This window comes from Nyctibius grandis, chromosome 7 (genome assembly GCF_013368605.1).
Source record: "Nyctibius grandis isolate bNycGra1 chromosome 7, bNycGra1.pri, whole genome shotgun sequence".
NCBI lineage: Eukaryota > Metazoa > Chordata > Aves > Nyctibiiformes > Nyctibiidae > Nyctibius > Nyctibius grandis.
Genome location: NC_090664.1, coordinates 8,131,216 through 8,150,277, shown reverse-complemented (window position 1 = coordinate 8,150,277; position 19,062 = coordinate 8,131,216). Strand labels below are relative to the sequence as shown.

Genomic DNA, 19,062 nt, shown 5'->3' with positions numbered 1-19,062 from the left:
CAAATGTCTTCCTTAGAAGTGTAAGAGAGACCCAGGTTCCAAATCTCTTCCTCAAACCCAGCCTTCTCTCTTCAGGGAAATCTAGCTAGTCAGTAGGCTATGTTCACTCTACAGAGGGTTATGCTCCAACCTCTCTTTGTGAAGCTCTCCCACTGAAGAGAAAAGAATTAGAGGTTTATTAGATCACAGAAGGAGAGAATGACTTTGTCCACCTTTTTTTCAGTTCATCATCTGGCAAAGCGAGATCAAAGTGCGTACCTTGTTTAAGGTTTCATCTCTGCTTTCATAAGAGAGATTTAAAAGACAGAAAACGTGATGTTATCGGATACTAACTTTTGAGAAAAGTCAGACGGGGGGTGAAAATCTGGGTATTACAGACATTCTAAGCTGAACAATTAGTAGGAGCTATTCTGAAGAACAGAACTGGTAGGCACTTCACAGAGCAAGAACCACGACGTTCATTTTAAAGCGATGAAATGTCAAATCCATGACAGATCTTTGTAGAAGTCAGTCAGCATATGGACAAAGGAAAGCTGGTCGACACAGTATTCTTGAGCTTTCAAAATGTATTTTATAAGGACCCCTTACTAAAGGCTCTTAAAAAATAGGCAGGACTGTTCAGATTGCAAAAGGTACAGCTAAAGGACGACAATATGCCAGAAATTTATGAAGTAGCTATGTGCTGCTTTTTCACTGTAAGAACTCGATGGCATCACATTAAGTGGCAAGTGACACAGTAAAGAAATCCAAAGAAAACCCCTAAAGATAATCAATCTTCATATGCAGGTGATTATGCTATGGAATAACTATAAATGTTGAAAGTTATTTGTCAAGTATCTTTTTGAACTCACTGTAAATGAAGTGAAAATTACTCATCAATAGCTACTATCTACAGAACACCATGTCTTCTTACTATGGCTTCTGCAAAGAAAACTCTCAGGGGGCTGAGAAAGCCTGCAGAAATTATTGCCACTCACTTGCCTTCTTCCTATAGTCTTCTCTGGGCACCTACAGTTGAACACAAGACAATGGATTGGGTCGTGGTTTAGATTTGCTTCATGCTGAACAGAGGATTTGTGGCAGAACTGAATTCCCTCGTCTGCAGCTCCAGCTGTAGCACCCTAACCAGCTGACCCTTTCTCATTACCTGCTTACCTTTTTATTTGCTATTTATATTCACAATGGCAAAACTCACTATTGAAAGTAAAAATAACCAAGAATGAATGGTATTTCCTCCTTCTGTTTAATGCTTTACATTAAAGGAGTAAATACGTGAACCTTACAAAATGACTTTTTTCAAGAATTGATTAACAGTAACATCAAATAGCCTCGCATTTTTAAAACTTACACCTTCAGCAATTGATCAGCAACACGAAAGAGGAAACAAAATTACAGGTATAAGGTTAATAGCTAATTTCTTTACTAAAGGGGAACTTTTATAAAATGGAACACTAAGGAGTTGTGTTTTACATTAAAAGTGGTGATTAGTATTACAGTCAGTACACAACTAGGCTATGAGGACTCATTTGCAATAACGAACTCTGACTACTGCCTTTGATATGAATTACAATGTTGTGTAACTTGACAACAGTGCTATTAGCTGACACACAACATTTCAAGAGCCTGTTTCTGGGTAAGTTTTTCTGCCTGGTGTTATTCAGTAAAGCCGGATATATGCAACTATTATACCAAATAACAGGAATAACAAAGATCATATGAATTCTTTGCTGGTTTATATTAGCATTATTTCTCTAACAACAAAATGAGGGTTTTACAACTCCATTTTCATAGACTGTGAGGCTAGTGTAATCAGAATCAGGTTAAAATCTACATAAATATTCCCCAAAGTTCTAATAAAACTGCATCATCCTCTGACAATCTCTCTCAATCCATCTGCATTGTGATTTTCTCCGTAATGTGCTACACCTCTAACATGCAGTTCTACTGTTCAGTTCAGCTGGACTAGGCCCTACAGGCTTACCTGTTACCAGAACTACTCCATATTATCTTATTTGTATTCATTACAGAGAACAAGAAAACACGTAAGAAACGGGGAAGTAATTTAGAAGCAAATAGATCTACTTTTTAAAGGGAGCACTTCAACCTTAAACTAGAAAACTAAACGACTAATGAGAAGAACAAAGTTTTTAAAGCCATTAATGTAAGCCCACATTAATCAATACCAGGAACTGGTGCTAGCCCTCTAGTATAATGGCAAAGAAACTACAGCAGGTTCGAAGATAATCTATGCACAATGCTAACAAGCGGCTTGTGAACTGAATCACAGTTCTAGCAACACAAACCAATTAAAGCACCACACTGAACTCCAGAGAGTTTGGGGTATTTTTACTGTTTGTTTTTTTGAAATCAAGGGCAAGGATATTAGACCATTTCAGAATATACTGAAATGTAAACAAACGCTAATGTAGAACATCACGATGTATGATAAGAGGATCAATCCATTACTAACACGACTCTAAAATGCACCTTAATGGTCTTTAATAGATGATGTACCACTACGAAGAGTAGCTCAAATGAAGTTTGAAAACTGGACCATTCTTGGATGATTCCAAAGACATTGTGATGAAGAGTTACTTCAATTAGTCAAGACAACCTGTTGCGGTGTACAAGGTCAATCCATCTATCTTCTTCACAGGTACTAGATCTGTGGCATTTAGAAGCAGATTTTCTGTTGCTCTTCTCTGCCACCTTTTCTCCTTTTCCTACAGCAGTGCCTAATGTCTGTCTGGGAAATTTACAGTGAGGACAGGAGGTGGGGAAGATTCCTTAAGTTAGTCTCCTGTCCTTCAATCCACCATAAATTTAAGAAGGGTCACACCACTGGTTTTTAGATTATTTTTTCTCCCTCAGGAAATGACCTTAATAACAGAATACTGGAATGTGTCCCACTCTCATGATTATTATCTGATGCAATATCTGACACTCCCCTCACCTCCACTCTATCTCCTTTACTGTCTCACTTCCTTACAACCAAAGATGTCTATTTTAGCGACCCAGAAAAATCAGACTCCATAGTTTCGAGTGTTTAGCTTTCGGTTACATTGTCATCAAATGCTATAAGTTTCTGACTAAAAGTAAGTCAAGCAGCTGCATAAAAGAGCACATAGCAAAATATATAGCTACATTTCATAACCTTCTCTATAAGGCCAAGACCCAAGTTAAGAATCGTGATCCAGTATAAGTTCCCTGTAGCAGGCACAGTATAAAATACCTTACAATAGTCAAAACATTTAAGAAGGGCTCATCGACGTACCATACTAACGAAACTAAGAAACTCACATCAACTCCTCATTGCTAGAAAATCTAGCAATCTCATCATTACAGACCACAGCAAAACAGTGTACAAGACTGAAAGCAGGAACCAAAAAAACCCCAACCCTTAACAAATAGATTATGTCTGACTTTCTATCCGTCCATCTAACCTACGCATTAAGTTGATAAACACACAAATGACAAGGCATCTTATGGTACTGCTCTTGCTGACTTTGCACAGTTACATCAGATCTCACCCTGCTGCAGACAGTTGCCCCCATTGTGAGAAGTTCAGTTCCTCCAACAACTCCTTACACAAGTACAATCCACCAAGAGTCATTAACAAAGGGAAAAAACCTCCTAATGCAAATTTCCAGTAGTCCAGAGATTAATCATGAACTGAAGCTACATGTTTCCTCAGTATCAGTGATTTCTTTTAAAAATCATCAGTCTCAAAATAGCTAAAGATGAACTCTGCTATTAATTCTCACACTGGTTTTAATGTCCACATAACGTCCACATAAACATTAATAATTCTTGAAGAAAACAAGCCAATAGATATTTAGGAGAGCCACAACAGGATTCTATTAACACTCCTAAAGTCAGACTATTAGCTTTAAGCCAAGAATAAAATAGGCAACTGAGGGATAAATTCTGTTCAAAGCTCGTCCTTCCAATATCTGCTGTTTTCTTAGTAAACAAACTCTAGGTGAGGTTGTATCAGACAGCAATTGTTGCTTGATGTAAAAACAAGTATATAAGCGAAACACCTGACTCATTTATACTCTAACCTATTAAGGTAAAAACAAACAAGAAAACACTCATCCTTCTCTGAAACTGGATTTTCTTCCAGTGGATGCTCATATGATCAGACGTCCAAATACTTAATGTGCTCACAGAAACACATTGAAGTTTTTTTACAGCCACCATCTTACACATGCTGGAATTCATGTGTGTGAGACGTGTAATTCTGCAGCACATTAACGGGATATCATTAGAATTCTCCACTGCTAAACTGAAAAGCAATAGCGTGAAAGAGCTCCCAGAATATAGAATGTTAAAAACAACCCCAACAGTGGAGCAATGCCAAAGATTACAAGGTATTTATTTTGTATTCTTACAAAATATCAGTTATTAAAGGCATTCAAAATATGTATCGTACATTAGCGGTATTTTATCGTAAGCTTATAAGACATTAAAAATATAATAATATTTGAATATCTGTGCCTCTGCCATATAGAACAAACTACCTGCAATAGAAAATAAGTGTAGAAAAAATGGTAAGAGAAGATGGAATGTTTTTTCCTCTGATATCACAATACATTAGCTGACTTACAGTATCAGCTATGAAAAAAACGAAACAAGAGACTGGAACGCATCTGTCTCCTTTCAAGCGCTAAAATAAGAACTGCTCAAATGCGGATGCCTCTGTCGGGAAGCACGCAGGAAAAGACTGAAGGGATGGAAAGAAGAGGAAAGATAAGTGTGAGAGACAAGAAAAATGGCCAGGATTAAAGAAAAGGGAGCAAGAAAGAGAGAATGCATTAGGTGAACACGTCTGAGAACAAGCTCTCGTACGGAACAAACTAAAGAAAACACAGCAGCCGTCATCCTCCTCCCAGTTCACTCAGGTTAATAATAATAGTTATTATTTTTGAAAGATGTGGAAACAATAAGGTAAATACTAATTTAACATTTTGTCTTTCTACAACCTTTCTGCTACCACCACTTTTATTCATTTAAAGAAAGTCACAGCAGAAAGCATCCATCCTTGAAAGCCAGGCATTGGGGACGAAATGTAAGCTTGGAGAAGGCACAGAAACTCAATGAAAAGTGACTCGCATCACTGTCATCAGTACTAAAATACAGTAGAGTTTCTCCACAAAGAACAAATTTGATCCCAAAGGATTTGTGTCCAATGTTACTTATTTACTTCCCATCACAATAATCGCAGATACTTTCCAAGTGCCTAATGAAAGGGGCAAAAGAGAGTATACGCCTTGAGTAATTCTGAGCTCTACGCATACTGATTAATTAGCCATTAAATCAAAACAGAATCAATTGTGATCTACTGTTCACTATAGTACATACTTGGATCCCATTTTGTTCACTAGCAGTTTGTGCAAATATGAATACATTATTCACCTCTGTCACACTTTTGATGCATCGGCTACTTCCAGCTAAAGTTATTGGCAAGTCAAAGACTCAGGAAGAAGGCAGACCAAGAGAACTGCATAGACCCCACTCCTTCAGAAATCTAGCCAAAGAGATTATTTAGTGAAAGTAAAAGAGAGCCAGTAAGATATGTGAGAAACAGAACAATTACAGATGTGTTAGTATGTGGAATCTAGTAGTCCATCCTTAATTAACAGTACCAAATACACTGGTATTTAACATCGTTAATAATTCATTGGGTATCCACAGCTGCTCTTTAATAATATTAAGAAAAGGACTGTCTGCAGTAAGAAAACCATGAGAATGAGTGTGCATCCACAATCTACCTACATAGAGCATAAGGGCACATATACAGATTAGGCAGAGGAACAGATCTGCTGTAATCTCTAGTGTTCTAGTTACAGAAATATTTTGTATAACTCTTAAAGTATTAGAGTATCTGTAGTTAATTATAAAAACAGCAAGCTGTACTATTTGCTTGTATAATACATAAAATCCTGCAGTAGCATTGTCCTGGTTTCGTGGGGATAAAACTATAGAATCACTTTTCTGTTACATTTTGTGGCCAGCTGTGGTGTGGTGATCAAGGCCATCAGCAGTGAGAGCCAGGGCAGCTGCCCCAGGCTGGCCCACAGGTGTGTGCTGTGACATTAACTCAGGGTCACTATAAATGGGAAAGCTGGATGGGGATGGGGGGGGCTATTTGTGCTCTGCTCTCTTCTTCCCTTCCTCTTTCTCCTTCTCCTCTCTTCTCAACGGTTGTGATCCCTGGAGGGACTTGCCACCACTCTATGGGCTGAGTATAAATTTGTCTCTTTTGTATTAGCATCGATATAGGTTTTTATTTTATTAACTCTGTTTAAAATTTCAACCCACGAGTCTCCCTCCTTTTCTCCATTCCCTTTCTCAGCTGGGGAGGGTCTTGGGTGATAGAACAACTGGTTATTGTTTAGCCCGGGTGCGGGCTAAATGGAGACAAGCATAAACTGCTTCTATACAATAAAAATACAATTAAGTACATTTAGTGTATTCAAACCATTTAAAAATCTCAAGCCACTCGATTTCCTAGTCCATTTTTATCTACTTAGTGTACTAAAGCACTGTTCACAGTAGCATCATAGAAGACTAGAAGAGGATGTTTTCATCTGTTGTAATAAAAACACTGGGAAAACAAATTCAATTTCCTTACTTACGGTTTGTTTTTTTTTTAATCTTGTGCTCATTTCAATCAGTCAAAGCAAGACAGTACGGTACACAGTGACTTCTTAGCCATAACACTGTCATACACCACAAACAGACAGTGGTGAGTGTAAGAGCAACTTGATTTTCTGGGCATATCTGGGAAGAGGAATAGCTGCCTGTGTGCACACATACGTGAGAGAGATGCTTCCTTACCACTATCAACAAATACAGTTTAAGTTCTATGCCACTTCTTTTTTTTTCCATCACAAATTGGAGTTGCCTTCCAATTAACATCTTACCCTCATTACTATTTTCCTGTATAGATAATATCAGTTTGGGGAAGCAAAATAATCTCAGAATCAGAGGCAAACAGATTGCTGCCTTAATGAGAGCCTGTCTGCACATACAATTGGGAAGGAGAGAAATTCAGCTGTAACACAACAATTCATTAGCCCAGAGAAATTTACACTTCAAGCCAGATGTCCTCATTCATGCATTTACTGATATTTCACTAGAACAATTTCCTATCAGAAAATAGTAACTCTGGAAAAAATAAAACATTTCTGCGTTTTATATAAATTTTTGAAAGATCTCTAAAGTTTGGTCTCAGTTTTTAGCCTTTCAGCTGTTTTGTTAACTTTAACTTCTATGTTAAAAATCAAAACTAAATGGAGTATTTAGCTTTGTGAAAGATTACATTTTCCACTTTGGCCCAGAATTTCCCACAAAGTGGCAGCTGCTGCTTTCAATGAGCTTTGCCCTTTGGAAGCTTCCATTTATTCCTAAACTTTGGAAGAAGAAGAGACAGACATTAAGATACTTTTAAACATACTGAGTGTACCTGTACCAAACATGAAACTTTCTATTTAGGAACTTAAAGGGGTAGCTATATTTGCAGAAAAACTGAACAGTTTTAAGTGAATTGACTGGTCTAAACCTTTTACAAACACATCACCTTGTCCCAGTATAAATATGCTGAGCTGGGCAACAGTTTTGATAATGTTTTGGTATTATTGTTGTATGGTATTATTATTAATATAATTAATAATCAATACAAATAATAATTGCTTGGTATTATTAGTAACGTTTTTGGTATCAAAAGAGCATGACCAGCAGTTCGAGAAAGGTGATTCTCCCCCTCTACTCTGCTCTCATGAGACCCCACCTGGAGTACTGCGTCCAGCGCTGGGGCCCCCAACATCAGAAGGACACGGAGCTGTTGGAGCGAGCCCAGAGGAGGCCACGGAGATGATCAGAGGGCTGGAGCCCCTCTGCTCTGGAGACAGGCTGAGAGAGTTGGGGCTGTTCAGCCTGGAGAAGAGAAGGCTCCAGGGAGACCTTCTAGCAGCCTTCCAGTACCTGAAGGGGCTACAGGAAAGCTGGAGAGGGGCTTTTTACAAAGGTATGTAGTGATAGGACGAGGGGGAACGGTTTTAAACTGAAAGAGGGTGGAATTAGATATTAGGAAGGAATTATTTCCTGTGAGGGTGGTGAGACACTGGGACAGGCTGCCCAGAGAAGCTGTGGCTGCCCCCTCCCTGGCAGTGTTCAAGGCCAGGTTGGATGGGGCTTTGAGCAACCTGGTCTGGTGGAAGGTGTCCCTGCCTGTGGCAGGGGGGTTGGAACTAGATGATCTTTAAGGTCCCTTCCAACCCAAACCGTTCTATGATTAATTTTTTTTAAGATTTTAATGACAATTTGAATGGTGAAATTCTTACAATTTTGTCCCTAGCGTTTCATTGGCTAAATCCGTATTAAAATAACCAGGATCATATAAAATTGGCACAAAGGACATAAGATTGTGTTCTATAACAGATACTCTCCAAAGATTTAAAACAATCTCCTAAGCGCTAGTCAAAGCAGTGTGATAGTGAAACCTAAATTATTTTTAATTCCTAATGGAAAAAAAAATAATTTAAACAGAAATAACCCAGAACAACAGAGAATGTGTAGTTTTTTAGAAATACAGAATTATAAAATATGCAATAATATATATAAAACATATGCATTTTATAAATATAAATTATATTAAATATATATTTTAAAATGCATTTTGTCTATATGCATATGACTTATTGATCTACATTACACATTTTCGTATATTAAAAAATCTAATCTTCAAGAGGCAAGTAGAAACCACGCCTCAAAATATTAGGCAGAAGATTTACTGGGTGCTCAGGAAGACCATCACACAACTTATATCCGATTATGCTCTATATTTTGTTTACATGGTGATTTTCTCAAAATATTTTACTTAGTTTTATTTCAAATTTCAAAAACCAGTGCTTTAACTACAGCATACTTCCATTCTACAAGCAATATGGAAGCGAACAACACAAAAATAGTTCAAAGCAATGTTTACTGAGAGCTACGGCAGCAAAGATAAAACTGTAAGAAAAACTTCTACGAAGCATTTCCAAATATCACCTAATGGAAAACTTGGTAAGGGAAAAAGGTTGCTGAAAACCAAAACAGACCTTGCTGTTGCTGCTAACATTCCAGTAAAGTCCACCCAACAAACAGGGCTATTTTTATTTTCTTTAAATCAAATGTATCTGGAGGGCAATAGGATACAAGAGATGTAGGCGTAAAAAACCCCACAGACTCAGCCGTGTAAAACAGTGTCTTTGATTACAAATAGTGCTACTCTAACACGTGGAAGTAATAGAATTGGAATCATAGATCTGTTCTTTGCAAAAGAAAAACCATGAAGAATTAATCAAGTACAAATGAAAGGATGATTTGTAGGAAAATGTGGTAGGTTATCACGTTTTGTGCAACAAAACACTTCCACTACATTTTTTTCTTTTTGGGTTCTGATGGCGGAAGGGGTGGAATCAAGCAAATTACAAAGAATTTTACTTCACATCTTGAGATCCTTAGTGCTGCCTAAACTGAGGCATCTGGATCACTTCCCACTACCTGGGTGTTGGCATGTACCCTACTGTGTGCTAGTTCTTCACTGGAATCCAAATCCTCTCTCCCCAGGCACCACACCTCAGCACTCTGATTTACACAGGAAGGAAATCTAGAAGGTGATGTGGTGCTTTCTGGCCACTTCTCTGCTGTGGACAACTCTAAGAGGAGGAGGGTGAAGCACACCCGCTGTGCATTCTTGATGTAGCCTGTGGGAGCTCCTTCACAGGGGCTGACGTTCCCACACAAGCACACAGCCTATGGGCAACGTGTCACGGCTACTACGTATTAGCCTGAATGTGCTGTCGTAGAGTTGCAAACCGCATCGGAGAATCTACACAATTAACCACTCAGAAGTCAGTGTGGGCTTCATGTCTTCAGTGATTAAAATCTCTCCTTTACAAATAACAGATTCCAGTTCCTGAAAGAAAACTGCTTCTCACTGGTGATCAAAAAGACCCTTTCGTCATAAAAGAAGAAAATACTATAATGCCTTAGTAGACACTGATCCTGGAAGCTCCACACGAGAGCAATACATATTCCTATCAAACATACTGGAACTATTTGCATTTTTTTGCAGAATCCATGACTAAATCTTTTGAGGCAAGCAAAGACGCTATTAGGTGACTTAGGTGCCAGAAGTCACCTGCTCACTGCATAAGACATGGATTTAGGTCTCCAAAATGGTAATTCCTAATAGGAATAATGAAGGAATCAGCCATGCTAGCTTAAAAATCTGACACTTGGCAATATACTTGTTTTATTATAAACACGTCAATACCTTCCCTAAATGACGTCCACTTTAAACAATTTTAAGCCTTCTGGGTATTACTTTTCAGAAAGACTATTACTATTCTGCAGACTTAGAATCCTAATTCCTCAGGTTTCAATAAAAACCAGTCTCACTTTATTTCCTTTTACTTGAAACTCTGTTCCTCCCACTGCCCCCAAAGATAACATTAGTAAAGGATATTTCTAAGGCAAGGTGCAGTGATCCATCAAACCAAATATCATTTGAGAAAACGCTGATTACTAAAATGAATGTCTTAGCAATTAATACAAACACATTTCCTGAATAAAGGTCATTAGGAGCTATGAATACATGAATCTCCTGCGAAGGGAAAATATTCTGTGCTGAGATACTTTGTTACATGAATGAGTTCATTCAATGATTTCCCTGTCACTTCAAAACACAAACCAATTTAGTAACAACAGTTTTAGAGAACACTTTAAGGGTTCTGTAAACTCTTAGGACTACACTGCAAGAAGTGATTTTGTCAATCTTTTCTATAAGCAACAGTGACAAGAGGACCTCGAGATTTGGGGATATGGATTCTCTTAAGCTCTTAAAAAAAGACTAAACATTTTATCAGCAAATTATCTGAAGTACCCTGGACTTCGTACTTGCAGAACTGGCTTGGCAGTCTACTAAGAACAGGCTACATAATCTTTCAAATGAAATAAAACTTCATTTACACATTCCCTCTCCTTTTGCTGGTTCTGGCTCAAATTTCAAATTATCATATATAATTAGGAATATCACGAATTAAATGAAAAAGAGCTGACAGTTCAATTTCTGGTAAAAAAAAAATCTTGATATGTAACAGAAAGCATTTGCCTTGTATTCGTTTTCTATAGCTGAAAGTTTCATTTTGTTTATGAAACGCTCAGGAAAATAACCTTTCATTGAACCGAAATAATGACACAATTGCATTCAATTCCATCAGAATCCTGTGAGGAAGTTAACCTTCTGATCTACAGATGCGCAAATATTTAATGGAATTACTGTTTTATTGATGATGCAGAAGATGAGAACAAAGTGGCAACCACTGCATTCCTCCATGTATCTCAAAATGAAGACCATTTATCCTTCATGCATAGCAACCAAAATTCTATTTCCTGGGTCAGTTCTACATTTAAACAAATTAACTTGTAGAAGATATTTATAGGAATGAAATATGTACACAAATGAGTACCATTATAGCCTTCCTTAAAAAGAACATCCCATGTTAAACCCAGATGTCCCTCTCTTCCATACTCACCAGCTCTTCAAAGCAGAATTAAAAGGGGTGGAAATACCTACTTCCCCAAACAGACTGCCCATGAACAAACAGCCATTGCATCCCTCCCCCTCCTCTCCTGACTGTCTTCCAGCTAAGTCACACTCTGCCCTATCCTTTGTCAGCAACAGAAGACTGAACATCAGCAAACATCTCTTCAGCCTCTAAATACAGGCAAGTTGTCTTTTCGCTTCTCTCGCAGAGTTTTCAAGTAACTCTTACTCTTGGGATAGGGCTTTATGTTATCCTCACGAGTAGGTTACATCGAATCTTAGACCTCCTTCTCTCTAGATTTAGGCCAGACCCCTTTGCATTCAGATAAGCTTCTTTGGGGAACTGTACAGCGTGTATGAGGATTCATTCCGACCTCCCATCAATATTTTCCTATCCATACACAGAAACACTGTTGAAAAAACCCCTTACCTTTCGTGTCTTTTCTAACATCCAAAGCAGACGCTTTAGTCTTTTCCTAGTTTCTTTTTGAATCTTCTCCAAACTGAGTTTTGAGGCTTTCAAGTCAAAATAGACTTTGAGTTTTCTTTCCTGCAGAAATTCCTCAAGCCTCCTCTGCTTTTTGTTTCCCCCCGTGCAGCCTTGCCTTGATTACCTGCTCCCCACAGGTGAACACATTTACTGGAGATTGGCTCAAATCACAGGTTCAAGCAATGCATTAAATATGCAGGCACCAGTTAACTCTTTCTGAATCACTGGAAGATTTACATACTGCTCTACTATGCTCCTAAGCTAGGATAAAATTTCTTTATACCAAGTCCCAATATATTCCAAATATCATAAACTTCAATAATTATTGTTTTCTTGAGATAATCTCAAAGTGCTTTTCAAATACAAGTATCATCATCTCTACGGGTGAGATAAAGAATTGATTCAGGAAATACTTAAAGCCTGAACCAAGATTATGAGCCACTGCAAGACCCCTTTTTTCATACATCTACAATGCAATGCACGCAAAGCTAGCACAACAGAAATCCTCAAAGTAAGATCATATTTGGTCTCAGACCAAAAAGCCCTGCCACTCAATTGAGCTAATTAGCTTAGAGACAGCAGTATACTGGCTGTTTTCCCCTCTAGTTTGGAATTAGCATGACACTCCCCACCCCCTGCCCAGTTCAATGAAAAACATTTTGTAAGATGGGCATGTCTGCAAAGGGTAAGATTCAGAGCAAGGAGAGAACTTGGTCTCGCTTGCACTCCAGGTGTCTTCCCTATCTGAAGAAAAGTATCTGACAGCTCTTAATAATGCTATGTACTCTATTTTTAGAATAACATTTTCAGTTTCCATTTTAATAAATTCTATATTTCCCAGTGAAAAAAAACAGTGTGAAGAAAGGTGTGAAAATAAGCTTCTCTATAGAGCTCTAAGATTTCCTTTCCCATTCTCTCTCACAGAGAAAAGATTACATATCTTGCATGGACAGAAATTTAGTCCTCAAATTGTAAGAACATTGGTCAATTAGCAAGAGACAGTCTCATTTTTGGGGAAGGCACTGTGTTTCTGATCATAATCCAGCATCCATTCCTCCACCCCTTCTGCCACTTAAGGTAGGGGTGGGGAACAATTTCCTCACTTAGGGCAGCCAAGTATTTACAATTATTAACTTTTGAGGACCACACATTAAAATACACTGTAACATTATTAGAATGATGTGAAAGATAAATGATGAGCCGTCTTTACTGTACTCATCCTGCGTTCATGCTTTCCTTCCCCTACTCACAGATGTTGTCAGCTCACAGTATGCATGTGCATAACACAGAGAGCTGTCTTTATGCTCACCTGCACGACAGGCCTCATTTGACCATAAACCAGATAAATGAAGTTCCAGGCCACATCTGGCCCACAGGCTGTAGTTTCATCTACTCTGCTGTAGGGTTTTTCCTGCTGCTTGGGGCAGCAGGAAAGGACAGTAATTTAGAGGCAATAACCCCTGAGTGGATCATGGAGGACTAATCCATCCTGTACCATTCCTTTTTTAAAAGTTATATGCCATTCCATAGGATTTCAGAACATCTTACATGAGGCACAATATCCAAAATAGACAAAAAGATGTTGCTGTAGAATGTCTGACTTTATTAGGGGAACAAAGAGGAGTATTTGAATCCCAGCCCAAAAGCTAGGGGAAAACTTGTTTCCCTCCAAGAGCAGCCAGAGGCACAGTATCACAAATGAGTGTCACACAGAAGTTGTGTTTGTGTTGTATATGACAAAGTACTAAATAAACCTACGAGAGAGGCGTTGGGCAGAGGTAATAGCTATTCCTCTTTTCGTTTTGCCACTTAAACATAAAAGGGGTAGTTAAAACAAATACGCTGTCGAAACGGATTGAGTATCAAATTATTCCCCACTACAGGAGCAATATTATACTTACTGAGGCAGCAGCGACTCTCTAACGAGAGACAGAAGCTTGCTGTTTGAGTCGAGGCTCCTCCCCTTTCTCCTCAGCATGACCTTCGTGGCTTAAAAGCAGTGATGTGGTTTGTGAGAGCAACCGCAAGCTGAAGAGCCTCCATTCCACTTGAAAATAAAGGTGCCAAGAATGTGACCACACTGAAGTCTAATTAAAACAAAATGGGGAATTTGTGGAAACTGTAGTTGATGTGGCCATATACTTACCGTTCTGACTGCGGACCAAAGAAACTAGTGGTGCGAGGATACAGTCTTCAGCCATAAAACAGAATTAGAAAGATCTGGCTTAGATTATTCACAGGGGAAAAAATAGAACAGAGAAACGCTATCATCTATGTTTATTCCACTGCTAGAGCCCTTAATCAAAGAGAAGAACAGTCATGGAAATTCATCCATAATCACACTTATAAAGCCATCAAGTTCACCTCTCTTTGGTAAACTGTCAGAGTTACGGACAGTTATGTACTTTTATATAGAAAACAAGAGTAACTTTGGTATCATTCATTGATAGTGAATTTTAATTTAAAATGCAGAATTCAGTGCAGATGTAAGAAACCAAGAAAGAGAGTATTAGAATATCTATTAATCCTGATGCTTAATCCATAAAGTAATCATCGAATAGAGTGCAGAAGAACGTCCTTCTAAAACAAACCTGCACAGAACTAAAATACATCAGGACAGATGTACTACCTCTAATGAAATATCTTTAAGCTTAGTATAGAGTTTTGATAAAATTTTAACTCCTTCCATTCTGGTAACACAGAGTCTTCCATTAAAATTTAAATTTACAGACTTAAGATTTGAAATACGAAAGAAATAATCCAGTCAACTCTTTATTGTCCATGAGTGTATTGTTACAGATTAATCATCTGTCACAGGACTAGTCAGCTTAGTTCCATCTGAAATCAACTCATGGCAAACTAGGCTATATCTCAGTTTTATATATCTAATAGTACAAAAACAGTGTATTATTAGTATTCTCTATAAGAGAACGAATCGCTAAGTCTTAAGTCATAATTGATTTAGACAGGACATGCTTTGCTTTTGGGGAGAGGATGGATGGACAGCCCTGCAATTTTTAAGTATGCATCATGGATACACAGCTTGTCCTTGGATTTATTTTATACAAATAAAATTACTGTGTAGGTTCTTACTACACCATGGACAGGATTTGGTGTAACAAGACTGTGTTATAATCCCCCACGTGTTTTCTTTAATTGATTAATACCAGAAGATAGAATTTCTCTAGATTTATGCAGCTACTATTAAGAAACATCTATAGAAGCTGCAAGTATATATGAAAAGGGGTCACTAAATTAAGTTAGCTTCTAGTCAGCAATAACTACAATTAGCAACTATTTCACTGTTAGTTGGTGGTCTCTGTTAAATTAGTCTCTGACATTAAAAGATTCATTTAGTCTAGCTTCTTTCACTTCTGAAAAAAATTCCAAAAGATGCCTTTGTTAGATACTTTCAATAAAAGAGGACTCTGCTTGAGGTATGGAAGTCAAACTACTCTTGCAAGGACAAACAGCCTTTACGCCTATATAGATAATGCTATATATCATAGATGTTGTGACTTTTGTAATATTTCATAATTTTGAAATATTTCCTGGTCTTTCCAGTTAATATGCAATAAGATAAATAATAAAACTACATTACACTCCAGCAGCTCCATTAGTGCAGGTTTCTAAACTGTTCCACAATGGTAATTTATCAGTTATAACATACCTGTGAAGTAGGATTAAAAAAATGTATGTACTTAAGGTCTTCCAGCCCAAAAAACCTGTTAAACCTACTGCAATGCTTTTCAAATGAAGAGGAAGGTGTAAATTTCAGGGGTGAGACAGAAAAGAGGAAAAATCAGCTCTCAGTTATCTGAAGCAATGCTAGGGATTTAGAATATTATGAATCCACTCAGCAGCAGCGGCATCGATTCAGACAGATACCAATTAAGATGGCAGTATACAACAGTGTGATGCACCTTCAATTTTCTAAAACTTCAAATCTGTCATCTAGTATTAACAGTAGCCTTTCCACGTCAGTGAATGTCGTTAAGCCAGTCATAAGTCTTTTTCTAAGATAAACTCATTTTAAACTGTCATTGTAAAGAAGATTCTTTAGGTCTTAAATAATTGTAGTAACTTTTTCTGACCTTTTTCTAAGACGCACCTCAGTTTTGGCAAAGAAACTGTTTAGAATGAAATTCTCCATAGCAGGTGTTTGTCTTATGTCAGTTCGGTGTGGTGGGGAGATCAACTAAACGAAGCACCAATCCTTTGGAAAATTATTTTGTGATGCACGAGCGTATCAGAATGCACATGCTGAAGGGAGAAGCAAGTATTAAATTGTACATGGACCTTAATTCAGATGCTTCCTAACTCTGCAACCCTCATCTTCTCTCCATGCCATCTGGGTCACTGGTTTTTTACTAATGCGTACACAATTTTGTAACCAAGATATGAGCTAAACAAGTAATTATTGAGGTGAAATAAACTGAAGTGTAATAGTACATAAAATATTTTAATAAATTCACCAGTGAATTGGAACAAGTTTCTGTAAGTTATGTATACAGGAAGCACGGTATTAGTATTTTGGCATTTTCTAGAGGGATTGAAAACAAATAGAAGAATACTCAAAAAAGGATTCACTTTTTTTTCTTTTAAATGACTGCTGACATCTACAGGAATCAAATCTCCACAGATGCATGAAGGTAGTCAGATATTTTTCTTGTTCTCAGTCTTTATCACCAAGATTCCTTACAAAAAATAAAGTGGGAAATACACTTCTTCAAGCCTAAACAGACGAGATAGTTCAAATCTGATCACAGCTATATCTGGGTTTCTACCATCTTCTAAATAGCCTGATATCCAGTTCATGATCAATCCCTAAAGCCACCATTGTATAATTCCGTAATGATGGCATTCAAAGGCTGTGCTGCACAACTGTGCTGGTATCAGTACCCAAGAATAGCAATGAAATCTAGAAACTTCCATACACGCTACATGCACATCTCCCAGCTATAATACATATCTACAGGACCAAAAAAAAAAGTAGCTCAAACCTGGTAATCCTGTTTCTGACAACTGGAAAGAAGTAGAAAAAAGAGTAGGAGAAACAGTCCAAGCATAAAGCACAACTCTAGTTTCTAGCAACGTAACTCTTGAGTAAGAACTTCGTGAGCTGATGCTGTACCTGTATTTTTGTTTAATTAATGCTTACTAGCTTTTTCTCCCAGATATTTGTCCAATCCTATCTTAATGTATTTATACTTTTAGCATGTGCAATACCTACGGCACTGAATTCCACACTTTAATTATGCCTTATGAAAAGGCACTTCCTTGATTATTTAAAGCAGCTAACTTGATATCCACTTATTTTATGAAAACCATGAATAATTATTTCCAATTCATCTTTCCCATGTCATTCATAATTTTACACTCTCAAGTATTTTGTTTCCAAGCTGAAGTTCTTATCTACTCAGTCCCCTCCTCGCATCATCGAGCTGTACTTTTTCTTGTTAAGCTTCATTCCCTTTGAGAGTGAATGACCACAACTGCATCCAGTATTCAAGGCTTGAGGGCACCGCAGACTTACCACAGCATAGTGACGTTTTTCTGCTTTTTTTTCCTGATCTTTACCAGTCATTTCTAATAATCTAGTTGTCTTTCTGATTACTGTTGAGCATAAAGCTTTTTCATAGAAAAATGGATGCTAAAAGATCTCCAGAACAGTTACAAGTAGTTTAGAGCCTGACACTGCACTGTGCATAGTTGGAGTGATTTTCCCCACGTGTGTCGCTTGACATTTATCAGTATTGAATTGCATGTCATTTTATTGTCCTTTCACTCAATATCTTGAAACCTTCTGCAACTCTTCTGTCAGTTTTAATTTTCACTACTGTGAATAATTAGAGTCATCAGCCAGTTCTGTCACCTCCCTATTCATTCCCTTTTCTGGGTTAGTTATAAATAGCACACGTTGCCACACAGATCTTTGTCAGGCACCATTCTTAACACACCTAAATTTTTAAAAACTGATCTCTATTCTCTACTTAGTAAATTTTAACTAGTTAGAAGCTGATCTGTCAGAAGGTAACAGAGAACGGCCACTGATGGATTTGAAGAGTCTCAGCATGCTCCTCAGTGTTTTACTACGGCCAGTAATCTCTCAGAATGTAACAGAAAAAATAACCTAATGCATTGTCAAAAACATTTTGGAAATCCAAGTATACTATCCAAACCCAGAACATCTGTCTCCATAGCGTTCACGATTTCTACCAGTGAGGTATGAGCACCTAGCAAAAGCTGCACTCACTTTCCTACAGTATTTTATTACTTACAAAAATCAGAGTCTTTGAAAACAAGGCACAGTTTTAATAGAAATTTTTCTGTAAAGTCTGTATGTTACTTTAACCCTCAAAAAAGAAAGAGAGACAAGCCACAGTTTCGGAGTAGTTAAGTATTCACCCCCTTCACAAGGAGGGGCTTGAAAGAGAAGACTGTAATTTCAGTCCTCCTCTGCTTGTCTCCACTGTTCAGGAGATGTCAGACCCAAGGCCTGCACCCTAAATATATGTGCCTGCTTTGTCAGAAACAAGCACACTCTGCCTCAGCTTTACTTAACCTCACCAGCAAAGTCCAGGCTCCACAAGTACCCACTAAGAAGCACTTACAACCCTGTAAGGGCTCACAGTGGAAGGATCCAATACACTAAACCCCTGTTTAGCGGAAGATACCCCTAAGAATGATGACAGAGAACTAAACTTCCATTCACTTGTGCTAGTCAGCAAAGACGAATTCAACATGTACATGCAACCATCTTATATTAATGAACTAGCATACAACCAAACTTACCAGTTATCCCCTACAGCTTAGGCTGTGTTTATATGGCTTAACCCTCTTGTCAAGGCCACAGAACTTACCTTAATATGGTTAACATTGCCGACCTAAAAAATCTCTCCCTTGATTAAAAATGAGCTTCAGAGCTCTTCAAATCAGCGCTTAAGGCCAAAGTCTTGACATTTGGTGTTCA

The 19,062-nt window shown here is 37.8% G+C and overlaps 1 protein-coding gene across 1 annotated transcript in view; it reads right to left on the bottom strand.

The window, feature by feature from the left end:
- LOC137665761 (serine/threonine-protein kinase ULK4-like) overlaps nt 1-19,062 on the bottom strand; it is a 253,270-nt gene that overhangs the window by 147,249 nt on the left and 86,959 nt on the right. Inside the window, 6 exon segments of the mRNA XM_068405143.1 lie at nt 6,744-6,802; nt 10,070-10,088; nt 13,987-14,046; nt 14,048-14,136; nt 14,236-14,280; nt 14,859-14,886. Coding sequence (XP_068261244.1) covers nt 6,744-6,802; nt 10,070-10,088; nt 13,987-14,046; nt 14,048-14,136; nt 14,236-14,280; nt 14,859-14,886 — 300 coding nt within the window.